At 37.0% G+C, this 12,178-nt stretch overlaps 1 protein-coding gene across 2 annotated transcripts; it reads left to right on the forward strand.

Annotated features, from left to right (window-relative positions):
- The first annotated feature begins 331 nt into the window (after window positions 1-331).
- Window positions 332-11,020, forward strand: LOC104605677 (sphingosine kinase 1-like). Of its 2 annotated transcripts, XM_010270527.3 has the most exons (10): window positions 332-800; window positions 1,125-1,247; window positions 1,353-1,453; window positions 2,111-2,183; window positions 4,627-4,713; window positions 5,197-5,274; window positions 5,627-5,697; window positions 6,299-6,586; window positions 9,245-9,367; window positions 10,698-11,020. In XM_010270527.3, exons 1-10 carry the CDS (start codon window positions 350-352, stop codon window positions 10,890-10,892), a joined length of 1,590 nt encoding a protein of 529 aa, XP_010268829.2. In that variant the 5' UTR covers window positions 332-349; the 3' UTR covers window positions 10,893-11,020. The 2 variants fall into 2 exon arrangements, with proteins under 2 accessions (XP_010268829.2, XP_088742833.1); XM_088886707.1 differs by lacking the exon at window positions 10,698-11,020 and having other exon boundaries at window positions 9,205-9,343.
- The last annotated feature ends 1,158 nt before the right edge of the window (window positions 11,021-12,178 follow it).

A 12,178-nucleotide genomic window follows, 5' to 3' on the forward strand; every position in this document is an offset into this window, starting at 1 on the left:
GCAAACGGGCACTTAAATGAGGCCTGAGACAAATTTGATTGGGCTAAGCTTTTAAAGTTTGGTTCATTATAGCCCATCCTCATCACTATAAATAAGTCCAGTTATCGAGTTTGAGTTGGGCTCTTACACCGTGAGCCCATGATTAATGAATGATATCCACGACCTTGTGCCAAGCTGACGTAGCGCAAAGGTTCAATCCTCGTCAGCGGCATGAGTGGCCCCCACGAAGAAAGGTATATAGAATAGTATGCCCCGATTCACATCGTTTTGCCACGTGTTTATCAACTTCTTTAGATATAAAGACAAAAGTCAAAAAACTAAAAGAGAAATGCTACCTAACAATGAGCATATGGCGTCAAGCAAGCAAAAACTCCTTTCACATTCTTTCTCTCCTTCCAGGTTCCAGCTTTTAACTGAAACGTGCAGCGTTGTGATCACCATATGCACAGTGTGCAAGACCTCTCTGCGACAGAGAATGGATGAGCATGAGGGAGAGACTCTTACCATTTTTGAGCGTGTCAAGGTCAACGGGACCCTAACGCCGATTACGTTCTCCGTTCACGGAAGAATCCGGTGGGCGGATAAGCGCCAGCGGTGCTTAACGGTGGAGAAGGACGTTCTGGGATTTGTTGCGGATGGTTCTACGTTTACAATTAAGGCTATGGTGGAGAAGGACAACGGGATTTCTTGTGTTGGAAACCGTGGGAACCGAGTGAGGAAGGATTTCGTGATCGAGCCTTTATCACAGGAGTCGCACCAGCTTTGGTGCCGGAAGCTTCAAGAATGCATTGATTCTCTTGGTACAAGCTTTGTAGATGATTTTTTAATTAATGATTTTTCTTCTCCATTTCGAGATTCTTTTTTTTTTCTTTTTTCCGGTTAGATTGTTATAACTTAGTTCTGTTTTAAATCTTTGGTGTTTTTTTTTTTTTTTTTCATTTGAAACTGGTATTGTTCAACCCAATTTTCTGATATCAATTTGTATTCAGTACCTCAGTGACTCATACTTCTAAAATTTCTTGGAATTTTTGGAATCAAATACTAGTTTCTGGAATGTTGAACTTCCCTTGCAAGAATTGTTGGTCTAGTTAACATCAGTGTCATCATCTTTGTCTTCATAACAGACCGGCCAAAAAGGCTCTTCATTATCGTGAATCCTTTTGGGGGAAAGAAGTTTGCCTCTTGGATTTTCCAGTATGAGGTTAAACCACTACTAGAAGCTGCTAATGTCCAATATACAGTACAAGGTAGGGTATTCCTTGAAAAACCCACTATCCTCTGTTTTGCACATTGGCCTTTCTCCCTTCCGACGGATGCTGGTTTCTTACTGATGTTTGTTTTTTATCTCTCAGAGACCAAATATCAATTGCATGCAAAAGAAATTGCTCAAACATTGGATATCTCAAAATATGATGGAATTGTATGCATCAGTGGAGATGGTGTCTTAGTTGAGGTTAGTTGGTTATGCTTGTTGATGCACCTGTGATTTCTTCTTTCTTCCATGTTGCATGAAAAATGAAAAAACGATTTAGGCATGTGGCATGCTACTGATAAAATGAAAATACGTTCTTCATTTTGCTATACTAACAGATATGAGATGCAATATAGACCATATGGACATTCTACCAGTGGAATCTACAAAATGCTCATTTTGCAATTACCTCAACTAATCGTAGGCTCAATTTGGAGTTATTTAATCACAGAAATTGTTCAAGATAGATGATGTTTGCCATGCATTACGATAATTCTTTCATGAAACAAAAAGGCTTCTTTCATGGACTGGTCACCATAGTTTACCCTGACTATGAAGGTACTATGATGGAGCAGCTAGTCTATCTGATGGCTTTTAGAATAAGGTATCCTAGATTTAGTCCCATGACTGGTAGGACTAGTCCCTTGACAGGTGCCACCTACCAGTCAAACATATTAATTTCAAATCTTCCTCTCAAGTTGGTCCAAAAGGTATCTTGGCATACAATATCCAAAACATAATGATTACGAACTAATCCTTAAGTGTTTATTTAGTACACATGGTTCCTCTCCCTTTTTAATTGTTCAGATAGTTGGTTATTCATTCCCTTTTTCTCACAATATGTGCATTGATTAGTAGGTTGTAAATGGGCTCCTCCAAAGAGATGATTGGGATGCTGCAATAAAAATGCCTATTGGGATAATACCAGCAGGTTTGTTATTTTGTTATTAGATTGAAAACATTCAAGTTCAGTAGTTGATTCTTCTTTCAATACTTTGTTCAATAACCTCTAATTGTCATATAAAACTGCTTCTATACTATATCTTTATTGTGTTGTGGAAATGAATTGAACATGGTAACTATTTACAGTTAATAAATAAAATATTTGGTATGCACTAAGCTTGGTTCTAATACCTTCATAGGTTACTTGGGGAACAATTTTCCTGTTGGTTTTAGAGTTCCAGTTTTCCATTTAGTAGGATGTGGGCAACTGTAGCCCATGTTAAGTATTGTCAACAAACTATGTGCTTTTAGCCCAATCCATGGATCATCCATATTTTTTCCCATTTTGTAACCATTTAATATTTTATAGACATCGTCTACTTCCATTTTATTTTGAATGAATTTTAGGTACATTAGGGTAATAGGAAAATTTCTGCTCTCCCGTTTACTGTAGTTTATTTGAAATACCAGTGTATTCTCATCGGTTGATTTTTCCATCCAATTCCCATTAACTCTCTTATTTTTCTAAGTTTTGGTTAAGGTATCTAGAGTCTAAATTATACCATATTGAATGAATGATCAAAATTGTTCAAGTAGATTTGCTTCATCTGTCATTCTGCTTTTATTCATTCTTTATCAGTTTATTGTACCAAGTAGTCTTCAGAAACCTTAGTCTTCTTATCACCAGAAGGGTCAGTTATTTATCTAACAAGTTGTGATAATACAATTTGGAATTAATTACTGATTTTGGAGTTTTGAGTTTAATATTGGGCAGTAAGTTTGTTAGATTAATTATTGTATTTCTTGACATGATAGTTTGAATTTTGTTTATGTGTCTATTAACTCTTTTATAGTTTCTTATGTGACAAGGTGTAATCGGGTTCTATATTGTCCTTCTCTTAAACCAAGTAGGAATTTATGGTTCTAATTTTGTTCTTAATGTCTTAGAGTTGTTTCAATCACTTTTTTATTTTGGTTTCATTGCAATTCAATCCTAATTGGAGTACAAATTAAGGTATGTAAACTTTTAGAAAATTTCATTTAGGTTTACTCATATGAAAGTTCAGTTTCTCAAGTACTTGATCTTTATCAAGGAAGTTCCAGTCGTGGAGCCTCTTCTGGTTTGTTTGCTTACCTGTAAGGGTGTCAATGGACCGGTTTTGGATTGGACTCCATCCAAACCAAAATCAATTTGAATGGATTGGACGGACCAACAAGGCATATTAAATTGGACCAGTCTAGAGTTAATGGTCCGAAGTGTTTATTGGATTGGATTGGACCTGGTCCATCCATAATGTATTTATATTGGATTGGGTTGGATTGAGCCAATATCTGGTCCATTCATATAAGATAAGAATATAGGTGTCAGTGGACCAGGTTTGGGTTAGAACCAATCTAAATTAAAATAACTTTGAACAGATTGGACGGTCCGGATATTAAATTGGAGCATTCCAAAATGGTCCAAAATATCATTGGATTGGATTGGACATGGTCCAATTGTAATGGACTCACATTGGACTGGATTTGATTGGACCAAATCCAGTCGAATTGACACCCCTACTTACCTGTAAATATGAGCAAAATTGTGGTGAAACATAATCACACAAATTACTATGATGAATATGGTAAGTCCAGGAAACAGGGCAACATTTAATTTTATACCAACGTTTAATATATGCTTTGTGCTTTAGTGCTTTGATGTAATTCCTAGATGGTAATCTTGGGTTGTGTGATTACCATCCAGCTTCTTATTACTTGTTATTCATTGCCATTAGCTTTCGTACTCTGTTGTTTTAATATGATGCCCTAGAATGATGGTTTAGGGTGGCTTGGTACTGGGTCCTAGCATCACTTTTTCAATATAGTGTGATGTTTATTTGTGTTCAAGTACAGGTTCAACATCTAAAACCTCTCTGTTCTTGAATTTGATTTATATTTCTCTAGAACTTAAATAAAGAACCTCTCGAAGACGAAGGTTAAGAAATTATGTGTATAAACCAACTGAGGGTGTAACCATATTCTTTTTCCCTTAAAAAAAGAGTAACTAATCTTAAACAACAATTAAAAGGTGAGCTAAATAAAAAAGAAAAGAATGAGTAAAACAAAAGCCAAACTTTAGGTTATGTTGGTTTACTTCAATTGGGACATACTCTTATTAGTAAAGAACTATTAGTAATTATGCTAGAAGGGAAGAGAACCGGAACATCTATTCTCTTCAACCCAAAGTTTTCCTTGAATTTAAAATTTCTTATTCTTCTCATTTTATTATTTCATTGTTTTACAATGAAATTTCTGTTTGTCTTTTTTTTCTAAGAATTCTTAATATTGAAAGGTTTGTTACTCATATGCTGTCTCACTTGTTTATATCATTTTCTTTGTACTTATATGGCTTTCTACTCTGGGGAATATTAAAACAACATTTCTGGATGCAGGTACCGGAAATGGAATGATAAAATCTCTTCTGGACTTTGTTGATGATCCTTGTTCAGTATCTAATGCTACTCTCTCAGTAATTCGAGGTTATCATCTTCTATTTATACCTCACTTTTATTAGTGTTTTCCATTTCATTTTGGTATATTTAATAAATAAATTTGAGCACAAGAAAGAAAGTATTGAATGGTTCATTTTGGTATATTGATGTTACTTTATTTTATTTTTTTTGTAAAGCCTGTATTTTTTATAGGTATTGGTATTTCCATGTTTTATATGCAAGAATGAATTACATCTTACTACTTCATGGCTTATGAATTTTTTATATGAATACAATACTTTACTTTAATCATCATCATCCAAGCCTTATCCCAATCCTGTCAGTTTAAGCTTGTCTTACATCAGCCTGGGTAAACGAGGAGGGTTGCGCCAGGTTGGCTGCCAACATTAAAACTGTTGCCAAACTCTCTTGATCATGGATCCTGATTTGTCAATACAATACTTCTCAAAAAGAACCAGATTTTCTGAGCATTAATTTCTGTTTGCTCATTTTTGCAATTATTATGTACAGGCCATAAGTGTTCACTGGATGTTATTACTATTTTGCAAGGGGAGACCAAGTTTTTTAGCGTTTTGATGCTTGCATGGGGTAAGCTTGAAAATACTATCATATTGATTAACCAGTTAACTTTTATTTTTCTTCCATTCAGTATGCTGTTTTAGGGGTTTGTCTTTGTTTTAGGGGTGGGCCTTGGCACAGTGGTTGGGTTGCTCCATTGTGACCTGGGTGAATAGGGTTCAAATCTTGGAAACAGCCTCTCTGTATGTGCAGGGGTAAGGCTGCATGCATCTGTCCCTCCCCAGACCCCACATTGGTGGGAGGGCTGCCTTTTTTAGGACTATGATACATTTCCTTGCTTTTTTTGGATGTTCTTACTTTTAGCTCTGAGCATCAGCTGGATAGTATTATGAAATCCTACGTTTTTTTTGGGTAATTGCAGGCCTGATTGCAGATATTGATATAGAGTCTGAGAAATACAGATGGATGGGAAGTGCTCGATTGGACTTCTATGTATGAGAGTAATTCTTTTTCCTTTAATTCTTTTTTCTTGTTGGATTTCAGTCGGTTTGATCTAGTTGCCTTTCATTTTATATATGATATGTAGGGTTTCCCTACAAATTGGAACGGTCCCTCCATATATTGTCATATCTTTTCTCAAGAATATGATAATAATAGTCAGCATCACCAGCCTATCAATTCTACATATTATATTATGTTAATTGAGCACAAAATTGTCTTATTGTTAAGTGTTCTTCTTTGATTTTGTCCATTTCTTTCTAATTAAATTTCTTGTGAAACTTTGTTGCTTGATCTGTATAAGTGTTGGAAGTACATATCAAGTACCGATTATATTTATGATACTTATTCAGGAATAATAAATAATGCATGGAAGCAATATCATGATTTAGGACCATGCATATGAAATTGGAAGCACAGTGCATATGTACTTTGATGTGATGCTGCATTTTGATATTAGCATGAGATCTCCATTGTAGTGATAATTCTTGTACCTGTATATTTGGTTTCATACTCAAGAAAGATGGCTCAGTTAGTGTTTAGAATATTTTTTGTATGGTCACTTAACTGGTAATACTATTCCTGGTTCTTCTAGGCACTTGTGAGAATAATACATAAGCGTAGATATAATGGGCGTCTCTCCTTTGTGCCTGCTCCTGGGTATGAAACTTATGGTGAGCCAAGCAATCAAAATGACAGGTGCACTAAAAAAATGAGTAAAAGCCAAGAGGATAGTGTTAAAAGTCGACAACATGGCTATCAAGGGCCTGAAATTTCATTGGATAGTTTGGAGTGGAGAACCATCGATGGACCATTTGTTTCTGTTTGGCTTCATAATGTGCCTTGGGGCAGTGAAGATACCATGGCTGCACCTGATGCCAAGGTTGATTTCTTTTTCCTTTTCTTGGATAATTCAAGATTTCTTTAACCCTTTCTTGTTTCATCTTTTTTCTTATCATTACTTTGATACATAAGGTTGTTGTTTGTAACTGATCTCCTAGAGTCAGAGTGAAACCCCTCTCCAAGTGGTTGTCAATATATATGGGATCAATGACAAAAACTTCATTAATCCAAAAGAATAGCAAATACAAACATCTATTGTACCCAGTGTGATGTAGGACCAGCTCGGTTCTAGTCCTTAAAGAATGTTGAATGGTCTTCTTGATCAGAATTTTATGGCTGTTGATGGCTGTAATTGCTTCTTGAAGGAATAAGAGAGAAAATAGGGAGACAAAGTAGAGAGAAAATGCCTGGAATTTCACAGGGTGCCTAGAATCACTCTAGGGCATGGGAATCACTCACCATAGTTAGCATAAGCTGAAGAAAACTCAATATATTTCATTGCCTTTGTGTAAAATGTCCAAACATATTTATAGACTCTAAACTCATAATAATCCTAGGAGTCAAATTGTTAGACTCATAATAATCTTAGGAGTCAAACTGTTAAACTCAATAATCCTAGTAGGACTCAAACTAAGCTGCCATATCCTACTTCAATTCAAAGAAGACTCAATAACTCTAATCCTACTTATGCAATGATTCTGAAATTTTAAATATAAACAAACTATAACTAGACAAATTAAACCCTATCATTGGATCCCCCACAGAAAATTACGAAATGAAAAAAAAACCCTACTGTCCAAAAATACAAAAATACAAATTTTCATAAAATTCCAATTTTGACTTTTCATCTCCGGCATCACAGTGTTGCGTGGACACAGATACGGGAATCAGAATCTGACGTGTTTGGAGAGTCCAACTTGGTCAACCCAAAAAACTAGAATTCGTTGGAACATCTTGCATAAATAATATTATAATTTTAATCATTATTCTTAAAAGTTAAAACTATAGAATTATATACATATAAAAAAGATAAGTTACAATTTACAATTAACAAGTTAAACTCACAGCCTTTGCCTTTTCCACATGACCACAATAGTTTCTTTTCATTGTTTTCTTAATGAAATAATAATTAAAAAATGTTCAACAAACAATGGGTCATAAGTTATGTGTAAATTGGAAATTTTCAAGTACTAGAGTCACCTATTGGGCAGTTCAGATGGTTGGATGATTGTTACATTGAGGTGTTTAAAGTGAGGATTTGTAATTTTGTGGATTTGACATGGCAAGTGTTTTGGTGAATCCTCCTGATTTGCATTGTAGCTGAGTCTGACATGTATTTTGGAGAGTCAGACATGAGCTGACTTGTGAGTCCCCTCCAAAGGTTGGGTATCCATGCAACAATGATTGTACTCAAGATGGGCAGGATAAGACTAAACAGAGCCTCTCATACTAGGAGGCAGCTTAAAACTATTACAAAGAGAATCAAAATAAAAGCACCATCAGAAGGGATGCACACCAATATGACATCTCTGCTCCTTTCCTAGACATCCAGGGCTTTTGCCTCTCTTACTAGATGGCTAAAAATCCGCTGCCTTAGGTACCATCTCTGAGATTCTGTCCTCCAGATCCTTCATGGTTGCATAAATATTGATCCACTCGTTTGACCATAACCGCAAAAATTTAATCTAGTGTATTGACAAAAATAAAGCTGGTTCTTAAGATACAATTCAGTTGCAGAGACATTTGAGATGCAGTGATATTGTCTAGTATGTATAAAGAAGACTCAAAGTATCTGAAGAAAGTAAGTTTATTGCCTTGTTTGTTGTTTCAACTTGTATTTCTGATGCTAAGGTAGGGCCTTGCATTTCTGGGTTTTTCTTGAATATTTTGTTCTTGTAATTATCTCCCTAATAGAATTGTGTATTTAAGCTCAAGAATGTTACTTAAGGTTTTGTTTTCATTATTTACATATTTTCTGGTGGATTTCAAGTGAGATTAGAAAACTGTGACCTGGGTACAGGATAATTTGTTGATGGTAAGGCATGAAATATATATCTGGTTCTTGTTTTATTTGTTGTGGTTTGAGTCCTTTGATGCCAAGAATTGCAATAGTTTAGGAACTATTTCATCAACCCAGAGTATGTATGGATTTGGCCTGGTTATTTATCAAGTTGATAATCTGCCCTGAAAAATGAGCTAGTTAGATGATCAGGTCAAGGATTGCTACTTTATTTAGATGCATTGTGTAAAAAAGAAAAAAAAAAAGAAAAACTTTATTTCCAACCACATGGAAAACAGCAATTTGCTAATATGTTTTGCATGAAATGCATTAAGGACGGGTGGAACTAGGATTTTTTGTTGAGGGGGGCCAAAATATAAGTTGGATTTAAATGAGTGCTGTGGGGATTTTCAAGGCATATGGGAGGCCATGGCTCCCCTCCTCCGCCACCCCCTGGCTCCACCCCTGATTAAGTAAAAGAAAATGCATTGGGTAACATGCATCAGTGTTCAACCAAATAGGCTATCATTTTCTAAGAAGTGGAATAGATCTTATGGATTTTGACAATGTTCTATACAATTAGGTTCTTGCTTTTGGAATTTTTAGAAGTTCATTTTTTAATCATCCGAAGTTATTAAATCTTGATTTCCTTGTTACAGATGTTCCTTCATGATGATTTTCTTTTTCCTTGTTGAGCAGTTCTCAGATGGTTATTTGGACTTGATCATTATAAAGAATTGCCCAAGGGCATCCTTATTAGCATTGATGTCAAAATTGAGTGATGGAAGTTATGTTAAATCGCCATATGTCCTGTATTTGAAGGTGAGATAAATTAATGACCATAACTTGGCCCAGTTATCTCTTCATTCTTAGACAGACACACATGTATTTATATGCATATGTGAGTAAAATTCGAAAGGGACAGTGCCCTCAACATTATCATTTGACTTGATTCTGAATCTTCTTTTGGATGGAACACTGTCAGAATGTGGAAAGATGTAATTTCCTCAGTTGGCTGCTGCAACCTCCATGATATTTCTGCAGTTTCCTTTAAATATCCACTTGCATTGATTCAGCTACTTAGTGAAATAGGTCTGCCAAAGGGAGACCTCATCATTTATTAATTATAATTATTCCTTCATGTCTTCTATTTAACAAAAAGTGATTTAGTTAGAATTACTTCAGTTTGGGTCTCTGTTCTGAATAGTATGTCAAAATTAATTTACCAAATTCCTGAAGCAGTGATTACTCAGCTCTTCTAGTCACCCATCTCAACATAGTGTTTTTTTTTTTGTATTTCCTGATATCTGTTACCTTGGATCTCCATTTGAAACAAAATTCTACCAAGTGATCAGATCTCCTTATATATTTGCAGACACTATTCCTTACCTCAGGGAAAAAAACCTCTTCCAAGGATTTTGACTGTCTTTATATTTTTATATTGGGAAAAATACTTAAACCTCTTCTTTGTTTTCTGGCAAATACTTGAACCACCCCTGTACTTCGACCTCTGCAAAACCTCCCTTCATGTTTCAAATAAATATGCAAGCACACCCCTTCCATTAATTGTCCTGACACAAAATGCTTTAAAGTTTTTAAAATCTCGTTTTTGCTCAAGATAAACTTTATTGTAATGAAGATTTACCGAATTACTCCCAAAAAGGTGATTCACTTTATTTAAGTTGCTTTCATTATTTGCTCCATCAAGTGAACAACAAAGGCATGTCGCAGTTGAACTTAAACCTCCCCTGTTAGCAGAAACACCATACTCGACAATCTAAAGAGTGTAAAACAGTGTTCACTATACACATTCGTAACAAGATCATAGTTATAATTTTAAATGCCTCAATTATAGGGTAGTTAACAGAAAGGGTGGGGTGCATTTGCATATTTGCTTGAAACATGAGGGGAGGTTTTTGCAGGGGTCAAAGTACAATAGAGGTTTAAGTATCTGTCAGAAAACATAGAGGGGGTTGAAGTAATTTTCCCTTTTATATTTTCTAGAAATTTACTACTATTACCACTACTATCACTACTGCTGCTGCTGCTAAGCACATTTATTAGTACTAACAATAAGTACAGTTTTATTTAATTATCAGTCTTTTAGAATTTGAAGTTATTAGCGTTTTCTTATTTCTTGCAACAACTGCAGGTGAAGGCATTTATTCTGGAGCCAGGTCAGCGTTTTAAATGTCCAACAAAAGGAGGTATCATAGATTCAGATGGGGAAGTCCTGGCCAGAGGAGAGGGGACATACAACTGCGAACAAAAGAAGGACTTGATGGCCTATGATCGGATCCAAATGACCGTGGATCAGGGTCTAGCTACTCTATTTTCTCCTAGATGATATTGGTCCTTGCGTTTCAACATGTATTGTTTTTTTCATTCTTCTTAGATATATACTTTGTGGTTTTCTTTTTTATTTCCCTTGTATAGATACATTCAAGAAAGAAGAAAAAATGTTTTAATTTAAAAGAGTAGATATATATACATGGATGTTTTAGATGTTGTCAAGCTACTTTAAGGAAATGAAAAAATGTTTTAATTTAAAAGAGTAGATATATATACATGGATGTTTTAGATGTTGTCAAGCTACTTTAAGGAAATGTTACAAAATATCACATGATTCTAAATGTTTTTGATGTAGCACAATCCGGTCACTCCTACCTGGCGCTCGTGTGGCTCCTGAGAGGTACCTGAAACGAGAGGAAAGAGGAAGAACTCCCGGGGGGTTTCCCGGCGAGAACGCTTTGATGCTTAAGTTAGTATTGTGTGCAAGAAGCTGAAGGAAAACGAAAGCTAAGAGTGCAGGTTGCGCTAGTGATTCAAGATACCTTGTTCCTTGAGAATAAGCCCCATATAACTGAATTCCGTTGCTTTAGGCCCTCTGACCTCTGATAGGGCAGGTATAACCATCACTGTCAATCTGCCACAGCTGTTACAGGCAGGGCTGAGGTGGGACGCGCGGGGCCGTTGTGCAGGGTACGTGTCTGTCAGGTGTGGGATGCCTTTCTAAGGGTGGCAGGCGCGGCGAGGGGGACATGCCTGCTGTCCACAGGTTTGTCGGGTACGGCGGTCAGGCAGAAAGCCCTCCTATGGTATACCGAATTGTTCTCCTGCGAATTACCCTGAGCTGGGCTGTCCTTTGGGTGACGGGCTGCCTGTAGCCGGTTATGCCGAGCTAGCCGACCCGGGGTCTTTGTGCCTCGGGGCGTCCGGAGAAGAATCGGTGTGTTCTTGCTTAGGAGTGGCCCTAGGTCCATTGGGAGGAGCTCGGGTCTCAAAAGGGGTCAGGGTGCCCCGAACTTGGGACCCCCCAAAGTGCCTTAACCCCGGGGAGGAGGTGCGGGCAAGGCGGCTTTCGGCGAGTAGTTTACCCGTCAAGTTGCCGTGCTGAACTTGGCGGGACTTTCCCTCTGAGTTGTGTTCATGTCCGTTGCGCTGTCATGCTAAGTCACTGTTTGAGCAAGGTCACGCCCATGTGCACCTGAGCTACAAGGTCGGGCCAAATCACCCTCCATCAATTGCCCCCCACTCCTTGCGCTGGCGGCGGTGACCCAGCGCGGGGAGGTCATGACGCGCCGGGTGGATTTGGCGTCGGTATTTATGCTGCGTTGTCGCGCGTTCCGTCCA

Source organism: Nelumbo nucifera, chromosome 1 (genome assembly GCF_055504915.1).
Source record: "Nelumbo nucifera cultivar China Antique chromosome 1, China Antique-T2T, whole genome shotgun sequence".
NCBI lineage: Eukaryota > Viridiplantae > Streptophyta > Magnoliopsida > Proteales > Nelumbonaceae > Nelumbo > Nelumbo nucifera.

Coding starts and splice junctions, on each gene's coding strand:
- LOC104605677 (XM_010270527.3), top strand. CDS start 350: ATGGCGTCAAGCAAGCAAAAACTCCTTTCACATTCTTTCTCTCCTTCC. Junction 1,248..1,352: donor TGTCCAATATACAGTACAAG/GTAGGGTATTCC, acceptor TTTATCTCTCAG/AGACCAAATATCAATTGCAT. Junction 2,184..4,626: donor TATTGGGATAATACCAGCAG/GTTTGTTATTTT, acceptor TTCTGGATGCAG/GTACCGGAAATGGAATGATA.